At 45.8% G+C, this 13,079-nt stretch overlaps 1 protein-coding gene across 1 annotated transcript in view; it reads right to left on the minus strand.

Annotated features, from left to right (window-relative positions):
* The window catches only part of LOC146206569 (regulator of G-protein signaling loco-like), a 96,055-nt gene that overhangs the window by 24,442 nt on the left and 58,534 nt on the right, over positions 1-13,079 (minus strand). The window contains exons 9-14 of the mRNA XM_084591301.1: positions 11,762-11,931; positions 6,623-6,802; positions 6,356-6,553; positions 5,951-6,053; positions 5,663-5,802; positions 3,538-3,667 (exon numbers count right to left, since the gene is read on the minus strand). Coding sequence (XP_084447427.1) covers positions 3,538-3,667; positions 5,663-5,802; positions 5,951-6,053; positions 6,356-6,553; positions 6,623-6,802; positions 11,762-11,931 — 921 coding nt within the window. The remainder of the gene's footprint in view (positions 1-3,537; positions 3,668-5,662; positions 5,803-5,950; positions 6,054-6,355; positions 6,554-6,622; positions 6,803-11,761; positions 11,932-13,079) is intronic.

A 13,079-nucleotide genomic window follows, 5' to 3' on the forward strand; every position in this document is an offset into this window, starting at 1 on the left:
AAATTAACAATATTTTTTTTTCTTCACTACCTTACTAAGCTTTTACTGAACTGTATCGGTGCGCTCATATATGCAAGAATCAGACGAAGTGGGCGTCTGCAGATTCTTCACTCAAATCGGACTAGGAAAACAAACTTCACTTACAAAAAAAGCCAGGATGGAGGTTCAGTACCCCAAAGCCTTCTGCGATTGGCTGCCACACTAGCTGCTTCCGGGCGACACGCGAAATTTTCTAAAAACACAGAACCTGAGTAACAGCGACGAGCGTCAATGCTTTGGCGCCCTTCAGCCCCTCACACGCGATGGCGTCGCACGGCATGCGGCCGCGAATTCTCGCTTCATGTGGTTGGCACTTTAGTGTGAAGCGTGCAATGCGACACAAAATGTGGTGCTTTATTAAAACTCGTGCCGCCAACGCCGTGTCAGCTTTGCCTTCTTGAGCGGCAGTTATGTTGGTTTTGACGCTCTGCTTTAACCGAACTAAAATTATTCTTGTATATAAAGCATTATTTACATCCCCAAAGCTAAATACCAGAGGAGAAAGGTTTAAGGCGCATACTGACACAGTGGGACCAAATTCATGCCGACAGCAGCCATATAGGGCCGACATGGCCCGGCTGCTCGCGAAGCGGGCCACAGTTGCTCACGCCATCTGTCGGCAGCCCTCAGAAGTAGAATTCTTCCGCAGAGGGCTGGACGCAGCCGTTCTCTCACCTAATCTACTCTTACACCGTGGGCAGAACTAAAGTCACTGGAACATTAAACAGAACCCGACCTTAGCGCCACGGCGCTTGGGCCGCCCTAGGCAGCACTAAAGTCTCATAAAAAGCAAAATGAAAGTATTTCTGATTGGCAGACTATGCTTTTTATAGACTCTTCACTGATCACAATGCCAATCGGTGTCACGCGGTAGGTGGTTTTAGAGCTGTGTGGCCAGACCAGAAAGAGGATTTGGCTAAACGTGGGAGCGTTTCGGGGAGATTTCTGTTTTGGTTGTACAATCATACCATCATCATCATCAGCCTGACTATACCCACTGCAGGGAGAAGGCCTCTCCCATGTTTCTCCACTTAACAATCATACAAAAGCATCAAAATGCGGGAGTCTCCTGGATAAATCAAGAGACCTGACAGGCATGTGCTATCTCATTAAAGTTTGGCAGATGCTATCTGCAACTGTTTCAGGTACTTGTGAGTCGTGACAGTATCATGACTACTTAGGCCTGAAGGATGTGACAATATTTCGTTTTTAAAGAGCAGAACCCAAGTCCACATGCTTGCTGCATATGAACCAAAGGATCAAGAGATCCACAGCACAGCCCGTTATCAGGAGATCCACAGTGCAAAATACCATAAAATACCATAAATATAAGTAGAACCTCTTTATAGTAAAGTCAATGGGACCAGCTAAAATCTTTACTATATCAGGATCTTTAATAAATCAGTTGTTGGTGATGACATTGTCCTGAAGATGCTGTCTGGTGATTAAATGGCAATTTACTGAACACGTCTGATTGCTTAATGAAAAAAAAACACTGAAATACCTTCCATCTCTCTCTTATCACCACTTTGTGCTATTTTATTTTTTATTTTTTTCAGCTATAAAATTTTTTGTTCACATATTGTGCAAGTACCTCTTAAGCGTGAGGACAATGTGGCAATGAATACAATCATGTTTGATTTTAGGTGAAAACCAAAGCCTCGCATGAACACGACTCATTTTTTGCCCTTTCTTTCTTGCAAAAGGCAATAGATGACAAATGCGCATGGCAGTCAAATGCTGCAAGACCGGACACACTGCGTTCCACTTCTCGCCTAGTGCTTCGTGCTGCACAGTGCTGTGAATGTTCACCTGTTTGTTCCCCTTCCCTATTTCTCATTGCACTTTTACTCTCCTTTACTTTCTGAATGGACCGTGCCACCTTCTTTCCATGTTTGTAGATAGCCTCACTTTTTTTTATTTTTCCCTATGTGCTGCATGCTTTCCGTCACGGCTTCAAGGCGTAGACAAAGTTGGCTTCTACTGAACGCTGATAAGCCTAGTGGTAAAGCCGTTCAAAGAAACATTTTTTTGTTTTCAGAAAAAAAAAATTAAAAAATCTTCGCGATTCTAGGTAGGGTGTGGGCGGTGATGTCATTTTGTAGAAAGTTGTCGCCGTGGCCAGACGCACTTTACTATAACCGAGTTTTACCAAAAATGTCTTTCCTATAAAGGGGAAAAAATGTACAGTCTATAATGTACTACAGTGAAAGCTCGTTAATTCGAACCTCGATAATTCGAACTTTCGGATAATTCGAACTACACTACTTAGTCCGGCCATGCTCCATAGAGATCTGTGTATAAAAAAGCCTGTTAATTTGAACGCAAGTCGGTTTCGCTACGGATAATTTGAACTACGTGCTGCCGTGTCTGGGCGGCTTGGCGCACATCACGCGGCAGAAAAAAAAAAGTAAAGAAGCACCTCCGCAATAGGAAGGCATAATTAGAAGCTGCGCACGTGCAAAATGGAGACAGAAGATGGAACCAGGTAAAACCATGGAAGAGTGGGTAAAACTTAAATGGCGCCATGACCGGCGCGGCGGTCGACGGCATTGGAGGGAGGGGACGGCGGCCGCGGCAAGGTCAATGCATAGCCGCAGTGGCGGCTGCCTGCTCTCTCTTCTGCGCAACCTCCGTAGCTCGCAACTAAATACTCTTAATTCTAGCCCTGTTAATTTGGAAATACGAAACAGTACTGTCGGCGCTGTCCCAGCCAACGTCCATGAAAGGCTGTAATCTCGGGCGGGCACTATGGGTTAAACTTTTTTTTTTTTCTTTTGAGACAGCCATCCATCCTTTCACCCATCAGTTGTCAACGAGAAAGAGCGCGAGTCAGCCGGGATGACGCTCAAAAGCCGTTTGCTGCTATCGCGGTAGACAGTGCCCGCCCCAGTTGCTCATAGCATGATAAAGCGAATATACTCATAAGGAGGCTTGCACAACCAGACAAGCACTGGCACTTTATCAAATTCGACCCCCCTCCCCTGCTGGAGCTAAAGTCGAAGGTTATCGCTGCGCAGCATCTTGGTGCACTGCCATGAAATTTTTTGTGGACAGTGACCGGGAGAAACGGAGGGACGCGCTAACGACGGACGCCATTTTTTTTTTCTTTCTTTTTTTTTTTTTTTTAAAGATTCGGAGGCACAAATCGGGGCTGGGTGGGTTCATTATGCGAGTGAGTTTGTTACGCGACTAAATAGGTACATTTACCGTAATACAAATGGTTCTTGTCAGTTTTTTCGAAGCCATTTGATAATTCGAACATCGGATACTTTGAACTTTTTCCCCAGTCCCGTGGAGTTCGAATTAACGAGCTTTTACTGCATATCTGAGTTTTTACTATATCAGAGTTTACTATAGCGGGGTAATACTGTACTGGGAGTTTTAGAGTAAGCCAGCAGTAAATTCTGAAAATGAACACTATTCACCACCAAAAAGTCATGTGATTGTGCAACCACTCATGCAATTTCAGAAGCTGTCTGCAAAAGGGGTTCTTACCATCTCTAGACCGTGGGCTGGTTTCCCTTTGCCGCAAACGCTCAACGAGGGGACTTTTCTCGACTCCTGGACGTAGTGCAGATGGCGGTAGGTACATGCCATGACTCTTGCCGCACTGCCGCAGTTCCACCTGTGCATTTCACATTTCGTGCCTCTGTTGATCTCCCCTCTCCAGCTTTAAAATAACTTATATCCTCAACCTCCCAGCCACTATATGCTGCAAGCTTGATTTGGTTTATGAGCCTCGGGTTATGGAGAGGCCGTAGTGGAGGGCTCCGGATAATTTTGACCATCTAGGACGTTTTAACTGAAATGCAGCCACCAAGGCAGGGACCCGACTTGGGCAATTTCAGTATGCTTTTGTGATCTACTGTAACCTTGCACCTGTGTCTTTAGTCATCAGGTGCATTACAGTGACCAATAAAAATATTTCATGCATCACTGTCTTCATCCAGCTGGCCATGGCATGGCTATGAGGATGCTGGCTACTTACTAAACACAGAGCATTGCCTTAGAGAAGAAACACCTAAAATGTGTTCCATCCTGCAATAGTCATCATATTATGAACAGTAAAAACTCATTAATTTGACCATCATCAATTCGAAAATTGGGATGACTCAAACTAGGATCATCGTCCCCCGCTGACTCCTATGTAAGCCTATGGTGTCAGATACTTGATTTTGCACACGCTGCTCTCACCATACCCCCAAGCAATTGTGCTACCTTTTGCCATTCACCGTCTCCCTCTTGCTTAAATGCGGGGAAGGGATTTCCAGCTCTCCACTCTGCCCCTTGCTAGCCGTGTGAAATGGCGCTTCGCTCTGCTACTACCTGCTGCGGCTGGCAGGTGGCTGGTTACACCATATACTACACCAACTACGTTGACAGCTACATACAATGTTGGTGACCCAGAATCCAGGAATGGGCGCTTAAGAGGTGTGCTCTAGAAGTGGCATTAGGTTGAGGCACTGCAGTATGTGCACACTGAAATGTGCTTGCAATGCAGAGACGGCAGAGACGTAATTAAACAAAAAAAAATTGAAGATAAACAGTAAAGTTCTCAGTTGAAATAACTGGCCAGTCGGAGAAGCAAACCCCATAATGAAGCTGGGCTCTGCATAGCAGACAGCTATTTAGCACTTATTTACAGGAGGCGCCAAGCACTTATGTGCATTAATATCTTTCAAATGGCTGCAGCATCATCAACATTCTCGCTTCTACACAAGTGGGTACCGTTTCAGCAACGAGCCACAATGGAAGTAATGTATTTATTTATTTATTTCGGCATGCTGTTAACATTAACGAGGGTTGTTATAGAAAAATAAAAGATCGCAGCCGAGAACATCGGCTACCCTAGCAGCATGGATGAACACCCCCGGGTGCACTTCAAGAATGACTGCTAGGCAGCTTTTAGTGGTGTCCTTACAGCTGGTGCAAGGGACGCAAAACAGTTTCTCTAGTTAGGGAATACGCCTAACACCAGTTGATCCAAACCCCCACGCAGTGCAGCCATGCCTCCTCTTTTTTGCAATTCCTGGTTCATTTTTCGCACTGCCCAGTGCTGCGACTGTTCACCCGATTTTGCAGATCTCTATCCTTTACTGCTCTTTTACTGTCTTCTTTTCCTCAGCAGCTCACTGAATTTTTTCCCCCTTTACACGCACCACACACTGCCTCGTGGCCAAGCACCTTTGTAAAGTCAGCTTCATCTCAGGTGACCTTTGGAGGTGACCATTACAAAGAGCTTTAAAACAACACATTTTGTGATGGATATCCATTGCCTGTGACTGCTGCTGTTGTTATGCCTCTGTTGCTCTGGGATGCCCTACATTCAGTGCGTGTTGTGATGCCACCATTCCGTCGGAGGCATGGGCCATGGCCAAAAGCTCTTTCTAAAACCATCTTTACCATAAAAACAACAGCATGTAAAGGCATCTATGGAACTGCAGTTTCAGTTTGTTCAACTCAGCTACCAAAGCTTACTTCCATTTCTCGTCCAACTCTTAGTCACAACAGGAAAAACACAGTTTGAAAATGATGCTTCAATCTTTGTGCGCTGCCCCATCTAATCCTTTCCAGCTAAGCATTTACAAGGCAGTGCAGTGAGGACATGCAGAATTCTCACCACAGGCGGAAACAAGATGTCCAGATCGGTGACACCGAGGTCGTCAAACTGCACCTTCCCATCATGAATGGCATCCAGAAACCGTGGCACCACCGACTCTCCATGGGGCAAAAGTCGCACAGCAGGTGTGTTGCGGTTCTCTGCAAAAACAAAAACAGCAATGATTACAATGCACGGGACATAGCACAGATGCAGCAGTCATAAACGAAGTAAAGCTAAATACTCAATCATTTCTTGACATTTTGTTCAATTAAAATATGAATAAAATAAAAACAGTTCTCAATTTACCAGACCCACTCTCCTTGAACTGCACCACGATGTGTTGGCCGTCAACATCAGCAACAAGAGCACTGGACGACAGCGGCTTTAGAGTCACGCCTTGCACAGGGAACTGCATAGTTAAGGTAAACTTCAGCATCCTAATTATCCACAAATTTCCTGCATCATTAGCAATATTTTTATTTTACATCGCAAGAAAACTTGTTGCCGAGCTATGGCTACAAATAATAACTTAACTTTTCATAAATTGTAAACCTGCCACAAGCAAACAATGTTTAAAATACAGACACAACACAATGATCAAATTTTTTTCTTCATGAAAACTGTAGAATATGCACAGCTAATATTGTGTATCCCTCCTTAGCACACTGTTCTCCCTAAGCAAAACTAATGTGGACACGATAAGCTCCTCACCATTCGCAGAGTGACATGCTCCAACTGAACACTGTACTTCGCCAAGATGGGACGCAGCACTTCTCCACATGAGCGACGAGGAACTGCTTTTACGCCAAGCATTTTGCTGTTAGGCAGAATCACGCAGAACACTGCTCGGGGTTCAACATGGATCTCCTTGCAGCCAACCAGCGTAACATCAACATTAGGGTTGATAGGCTGTGAAGCAAAGAAAAGAAAAATCAGATTAAGGTGTGCCTTAGCAGTGGGCCTTACGAGGCAGCTAACCTTGTCTGAGCCCGCTATGAAAATGTCCACAACTGAGTAGGTGAGCGAGCGCTTCTGTAGCAGCAACATGAGCATGGCACCAACAGTTTCACCTCGATGAACACGAACCACAGTGGAAGAGCCATCAGGGAGTATCACTCTACTGAGAATGCAGTTTGAGTCTGGAGCCCCTGGAAGTGACTGCGATGAAAGAAACCCAAGAGACCACAAATCAATGCTTACCTTCAATGTTTATAATGATGCCAGGACAATAAAACCAGTCATCTCATACTGATGGACACAAAACAGCAGCCTCCATTAGTTCAACTGTATTACATTGTCACCCAGACAAAGCTGTGCTATTACATCATGTCACCCAGACAAAGCAATAGTCCAATGATGGCAAACATGCTAAAATAGAAGTTTACACAACAGCCAACACAACCCTTTCATTCGGTTGTTCAAACTGAAAGAGGCGTGGGACACTGCCAAACCAGATCGAGCGGAGCCTCACTGCTCTCGTGCGACTCTGTGCGAGCGTTTTTTCCCCTTCCAAGTGAAAATAATAATAATAATAAAAATAAAAATAAACCACCAATGGCGGCTGTCTTCGTGGGAGCCGTCTGCTGCACACATAGTCTGCTGCGTGCATTAGTTTCACGAAAAAATTAGCTAGTGGTTTAACTTGGTTAACCCCGGAGGGAAGCGAAAGCTTCATGTACATGGCTACGCTCACTGCAAGCTTGAATTAAACACCCTGTGTGTTCCTCCCAACGTAAAGCCCATTCTTCATAGGTCTCACGCCACCTTTTCAGGGCATCATTCCGACGTGCTTTCTTTGCATTCCGATGTGCTACTAGGGTGTTCATCCTCCTCTATCTCGTGCAGTGTTGAACCTAGGCAGGAGCCCAAGGCTCCTATTTATACACATGTCGCCCCTTTAGTGCCCTCTACTTCCACGTCACACTGACATCACCTCACGTGACCTTGACAGTGGTCACGGGCCAACTGGTGGCCAACGTGAGTGTGCCCCAAAAGTCACATGGCAACCACCAGACTTAACATAGTAGTTTGACCTCTAAATCTCCTTTAAGGCGAAAACTGTGCATACCCAACGGCTCGTACTATCTGGCGTAGCGAAGCTTTCACTTCAAAAGAAAAAAAAAAAAAGAACAATGCCGCCTTGCGAGCTCCAGCAACAGTCTGAAGTTGTAACACTTTTTCATCACGGCTTCAGTAACACGGCTTCAGGCTCCTATTTATACACATATCGCCCCTTTAGCGTCCTCTACTTCCACGTCACACTGACATCACCTCACGTGACCTTGACAGTGGTCACGGGCCAACTGGTGGCCAACGTGGGTATGCCCCAGAAGTCACATGGCAACCACCAGACTTAACATAGTAGTTTGACCTCTAAATCTCCCTTAAGGCGAAAACCGTGTATACCCAACGGCTTGTACTATCTGGCGTAGCGAAGCTTTCACTTCAAAAGAAGAAAAGAAAAAAAAAAGAACAATGCCGCCTTGCGAGCTCCAGCAACCGTCTGAAGTTGGTTTCATTACGGCTTCAGTAACACGGCTTCAGGCTCCTATTTATACACATATCGCCCCTTTAGCGCCCTCTACTTCCACGTCACACTGACATCACCTCACGTGACCTTGACAGTGGTCACGGGCCAACTGGTGGCCAACGTGAGTATGCCCCAAAAGTCACATGGCAACCACCAGACTTAACATAGTAGTTTGACCTCCAAATCTCCCTTAAGGCAAAAACCGTGCATACCCAACGGCTCATACTATCTGGCGTAGCGAAGCTTTCACTTCAAAAGAAGAAAAGAAAAAAAAAGAACAATGCCGCCTTGCGAGCTCCAGCAACCGTCTGAAGTTGAAACACTTTTTCATCACGGCTTCAGTAACAGTACAAACACCGCGCCAAGACAAATTGATAGGAATACAGCAAGCGTAGAATAAATGCGCACTCCATTAATATTAGTTTTGGCGACCAGCGATATCGAAAAAATCTAGGAACATAATAACTCCATCATCAATAAAGGAATAGTTCGCCAAAACTTGCAAGATTGATTTTGATACAGCCATGCAAAACTCAAGCTAATCAGATGAACTGAAACAATATTTCACACAAAGCTCTCTCAGAAGTTCTGTTTAGTTCGGAAACCCGGTGTGTTGCAAAATGAATTAATAACAGTATCTGTTGTCAGCTGGCAGCGCGCACATTTCGGGGCACTAGACAGGCGCTCACTTTTTCCTCCACGCGCTCATTGCCGTATGCAAGCAAACTCGTGCTGCCACGGCAACCCGCACCGCTGGTGCTCTCACTTGCAGCTGCACGCAAGTCGTGATGTATGGTCACGTAATAGAAGCACGCTCACGCTTACTGGCTTGACCTCCGTGAAGCAGAGTGCCGTCGCCCCCACTCAACGGAATCGTGGAGCAAGGGCCTACAACGCAGGCCACCAGATTTTGGAAAGTAATGGGTCCATTTTCTCGCCACAGCTAGTAATGCCTGATATTAAGAGTATAAGGGTATGGGGAATGCATGCAACGCGAGTTTGAGGTTGTAGTAAAACAAAATGGCAGTGATGCTGTGGCAATTTTTCATAGCTTTTGACCTGCGATCAAGAAAGAAGTCTGGAAAATCGAATGAGAAAAATTTCAAATGCTCAAAATTCTGATCGGCGCTATATATTGACTCTATGGAGCGTGTGATGGTGCCATGGCAGAGTCCGAATAATCAGGCGGATTTGGGAAATTGGTCAGCGACTGCAGTTTAAACATATTTTCTGAAAATTGCAGCAATGAAAACAAATAGACGTCTTGCGAATTCTGTTTCACATATCACGAACATAATCTATACTTGTAGAGCAGGGGTTCGTTTTTCTGCAGAACACAGGGGTTTTGCGGGCTGTTTTTGTGGGTCCTGTAAGTACAGTAAAATCTTAGTGATACGAATTTCGGGATGATACGAATTCGTGAAATTCTCCGGCCAGAGTGCATTGTGTACAATGTGCAAAATTTCGGATAGTCCGAACAGTCTCCCGCGCCACTACAGATGATACAAACGTGCGAACTGCAACCGCAACCTTGAGCACTACGCTCTGCCCGTACATCATCAACTCCGTGATTGCCAGCCGCGCTGTATGTACGTGTCACGAGCAGTGTGCGGTGACGCATGGTCCGCAACTCGTCGACCTCGCGATTTTTTGTCGGGCTCAAGCCGCGTAAAGCTTTCAGCGGCATGTGGGCCAAAAACCACACCCATTGCAACCGTCGTAGCTGGCAGCAGCATAAGCGGCCGGTGCGCACGGACCAGACATCGCTGGCTCCGCAATCACGATCCGCGAGCAGTTTGCAGCGCCGCATGGCCTGCATGTCGCCATCCCAATTCATGCTGCACGCGCAGCAAGAAGTATGCGGAGGCGGGCAGACTGCACATCGCCAGCATCGCGATCGTTTTCCACGCCGAGAAAGGTTTGCAGCGGCGCACGGTCATGAGTATTAGTCGGCGGCACACGCAGCGGGCGCGCACGGGCCGCACATCGTATACTTTGAGACCGGCAGTCGTGCTGTACACATCGCAAGCAGCCTGCGGCGCCACGCGACTGGCACGTCACTGTCTCTTGTTGGGCTTTACACACCACGAGTCCGCGAAGGCACACGGCCCGCGAGTCACTGACGTCGCGAAAGACTGTCGCACTGTGTGCGACGCGAGTGAATAAAACTTCTTGGACGTAAACAGATATGCGCGACTGCCTTTCTTATTTTCGTTCGTTTTGATGATACGAATGTTCGGATGATACGAATTTTTTCGCGACCCCGTGAGATTCATATCACCGCGGTTCTACTGTACCATTTCATTTTCGAGTCTTCGATTTGTGACGTTGGTTGGGGTTAGCAAGAGGATTGCAACCTGGCAAAACAGACAGCGAGCTAAAGGCCGTCGCTCTGAAATGAGTTTTTTAACAGAAAGTGGTCAACATGTGCCCAGAAGATGTGTACCGGAAGGAAGGTAGGGTGGGTGACAGGCCAGCGTTTATCCTCCATAATCCCTGCTTCCATGCTTTCTACATTCATTACTGTAGAGATCAAAAACAATAAAATTTCTGGCACTCGTTAGCTTTCATTGCTGGCATGTGCATGGCAGTCATCAATTCAATTGTGGCAAGCCACAACGACATGCCACGTGATGCAGCATTTTATTTTCAGACCCTGCGAGTGTGCAATGGCTCTTGGTGGTCGTCAAAGAGTTGGTTTTATCATGATGTACAATCGTGAGCAAAAGTGGTATACAACACTCAGCCGGTGGCGGAGTTCGGAAAAATTGCATTGCAAGGCTACCTAGAAACCGCTATCTTGGATCGAGACAATAGTGGTGGTGCCCTATTTTATCCACATGCATGTGCCACTGTCACAGTCCCTGTCACTCTCGTTAGATGGTAGATAGATGCAGTTTTCCCAAGCTCCGTCACCGGCTGAGTGTTGTATACCACTTTTGCGCACGACTGTACACACTTGTGCAATATGCAAGTTGATTCTATGAGGAAACAGCAAATTACAGCAAGTGTTGTTTGGATATGTCGAAACTTTTGGCCACGAGCTGAGCTGTACAGAAGTTGAGATGTTTAGGAGGTTCAAGAACTTTGAACAGTAAAAGTGAGCTGCAAAAAAAATCTAATGCAGTTAAAACTCTGTGCAATGAACTTAAACAATATCTATGATGTAATGAAGCGTAGAGTTTCTGCAACTCCATGTCCCTCATGTCCATGAAATACCATGTTTGTTTTTAGCTTTAATATAACAAAGAAAATTTTGCTGCACTTTGAAAATAATGAATTTCAGAGCTGGCAAGAAATGGGACCAAGCCAAAAATTGCAACATATACTGGATTTTGTTGGAGTTCCTCAAGGTGAAAAAGTTTGAGAACTACAGTAATAGATTCTTTGCATGCTAGGGGCCAAATTGCTATGAAGTGAAATTTCAACAATGGTACGACATAAACTGCGGATTGTATGGACTTTCTTATATCGAGGTTAATTCGAAATTTCAAATATTCACACACCCCTCTGACAACCCAGCAAATTGAAGGAAAAATAAAGCAAACAAAGGGCTGTTGGGCTACTAAATTATAAATGGCACTCACCTCACGTGACGCTGAACACAGAAGTCCAAGGCTAGCTTCACTGCTCGCTAAAGAGGAGTGGCTGCTGGTAAGGTCAGAAGCTGTGCTCTCTTTAGGTGCTTTTTTCTTCTTGGAGGACCTTCTTGCCCAAGCAGCTCTTTCACCCAATTTGCTGCCCACCAACTTGAGGTCTGCACAGCATCAATGTATTAAGCTCTAATTGGCATCATACCATGCAGTATTTGGTACCGTGGTACCTTGGTACCGTGTGGCTATATATAAAGGAGGCCAAATTGCTGAGTTCTAGTAATTTCAACCACACAAGAGTGCGGCTGAAATGCCTCCATCAAAATGCGACCACCGCAGCCGCAATCAAACCCACGTTTTTAGGCTCAACAGTTCAGTGCTCTAACCACTCAGCAACTGTGACATACATATGAAAGGTGTGGTCGACTCCGTAGTATGCAGTTTGGACTAGAGAAGAGCTAGTTTGATGATCACATACTGTGTTGATTATACCTCAACAGGACCCGTAGCCCCACCACTTTATAAATGTTCCGAATTACAGGGGTTTAATTAATGATCCCTTAGCTGCATATCCCGGAGGTCATGTGGGACCAAGAGGAGGGAGCCGTCACCACAGCTGCCATCGAAGCAATGGCCTTCCCTCCCTCCTCTGCCTCTGGCCACTGCACTGGTCATAGGTTGCACCGATTTGATTTTACCTATTCTCCGCAGCTTTATCTAGTTTTGCATTCGCTCTCCAATTTCGAGAAATTGGAGCTGACACAGCCTCATGACTAAGCTGCCTGCCCGATTGGGGGGACGTTTCTCTGGCCATGTAGCAGGAACTAGGGCAACAAGGCGCAGCAGCACACAAAGTTCAAATTAGCCATGGCAGAACCGACTTGCACTTGAGCTTGGCCGGAACAAGTGGTAAGTTCGAATTATCCAAAAATTCGTATTAACAAGCTTTCACTACATATACTAAAGACGGATCGAAGGAATCGCAGAATAATTTGATTTTTCTAAAGCAGATGCAGGACTAACTTGCCACTCGAGAATTTCGTTCATAAGGAAATATAAACTTTTGACGCAGGCCTGATGCAAATTTTGTTAAAATGTAGCCTTTTGACATAGTTTGGTGCAATTGGCATAGGAATCACATCACCAAGTCCTGAGCACTCGTGGCGAATGACAAACAACACCAGCAAATAAAGCCACTCTTCAATTGCATCAAAGCACTGGTTGTGCTGGTCGCTGCTCAAAGCTGAGAAATGCGAGAGTGACGGTAACCCTTCTATCAACCATCATCTCATCTGAGTGCCAAGTGTGCACG

Source organism: Amblyomma maculatum, chromosome 1 (assembly GCF_055883805.1).
Source record: "Amblyomma maculatum isolate TAMU_Amacu chromosome 1, ASM5588380v1, whole genome shotgun sequence".
NCBI classification, from domain to species: domain Eukaryota; kingdom Metazoa; phylum Arthropoda; class Arachnida; order Ixodida; family Ixodidae; genus Amblyomma; species Amblyomma maculatum.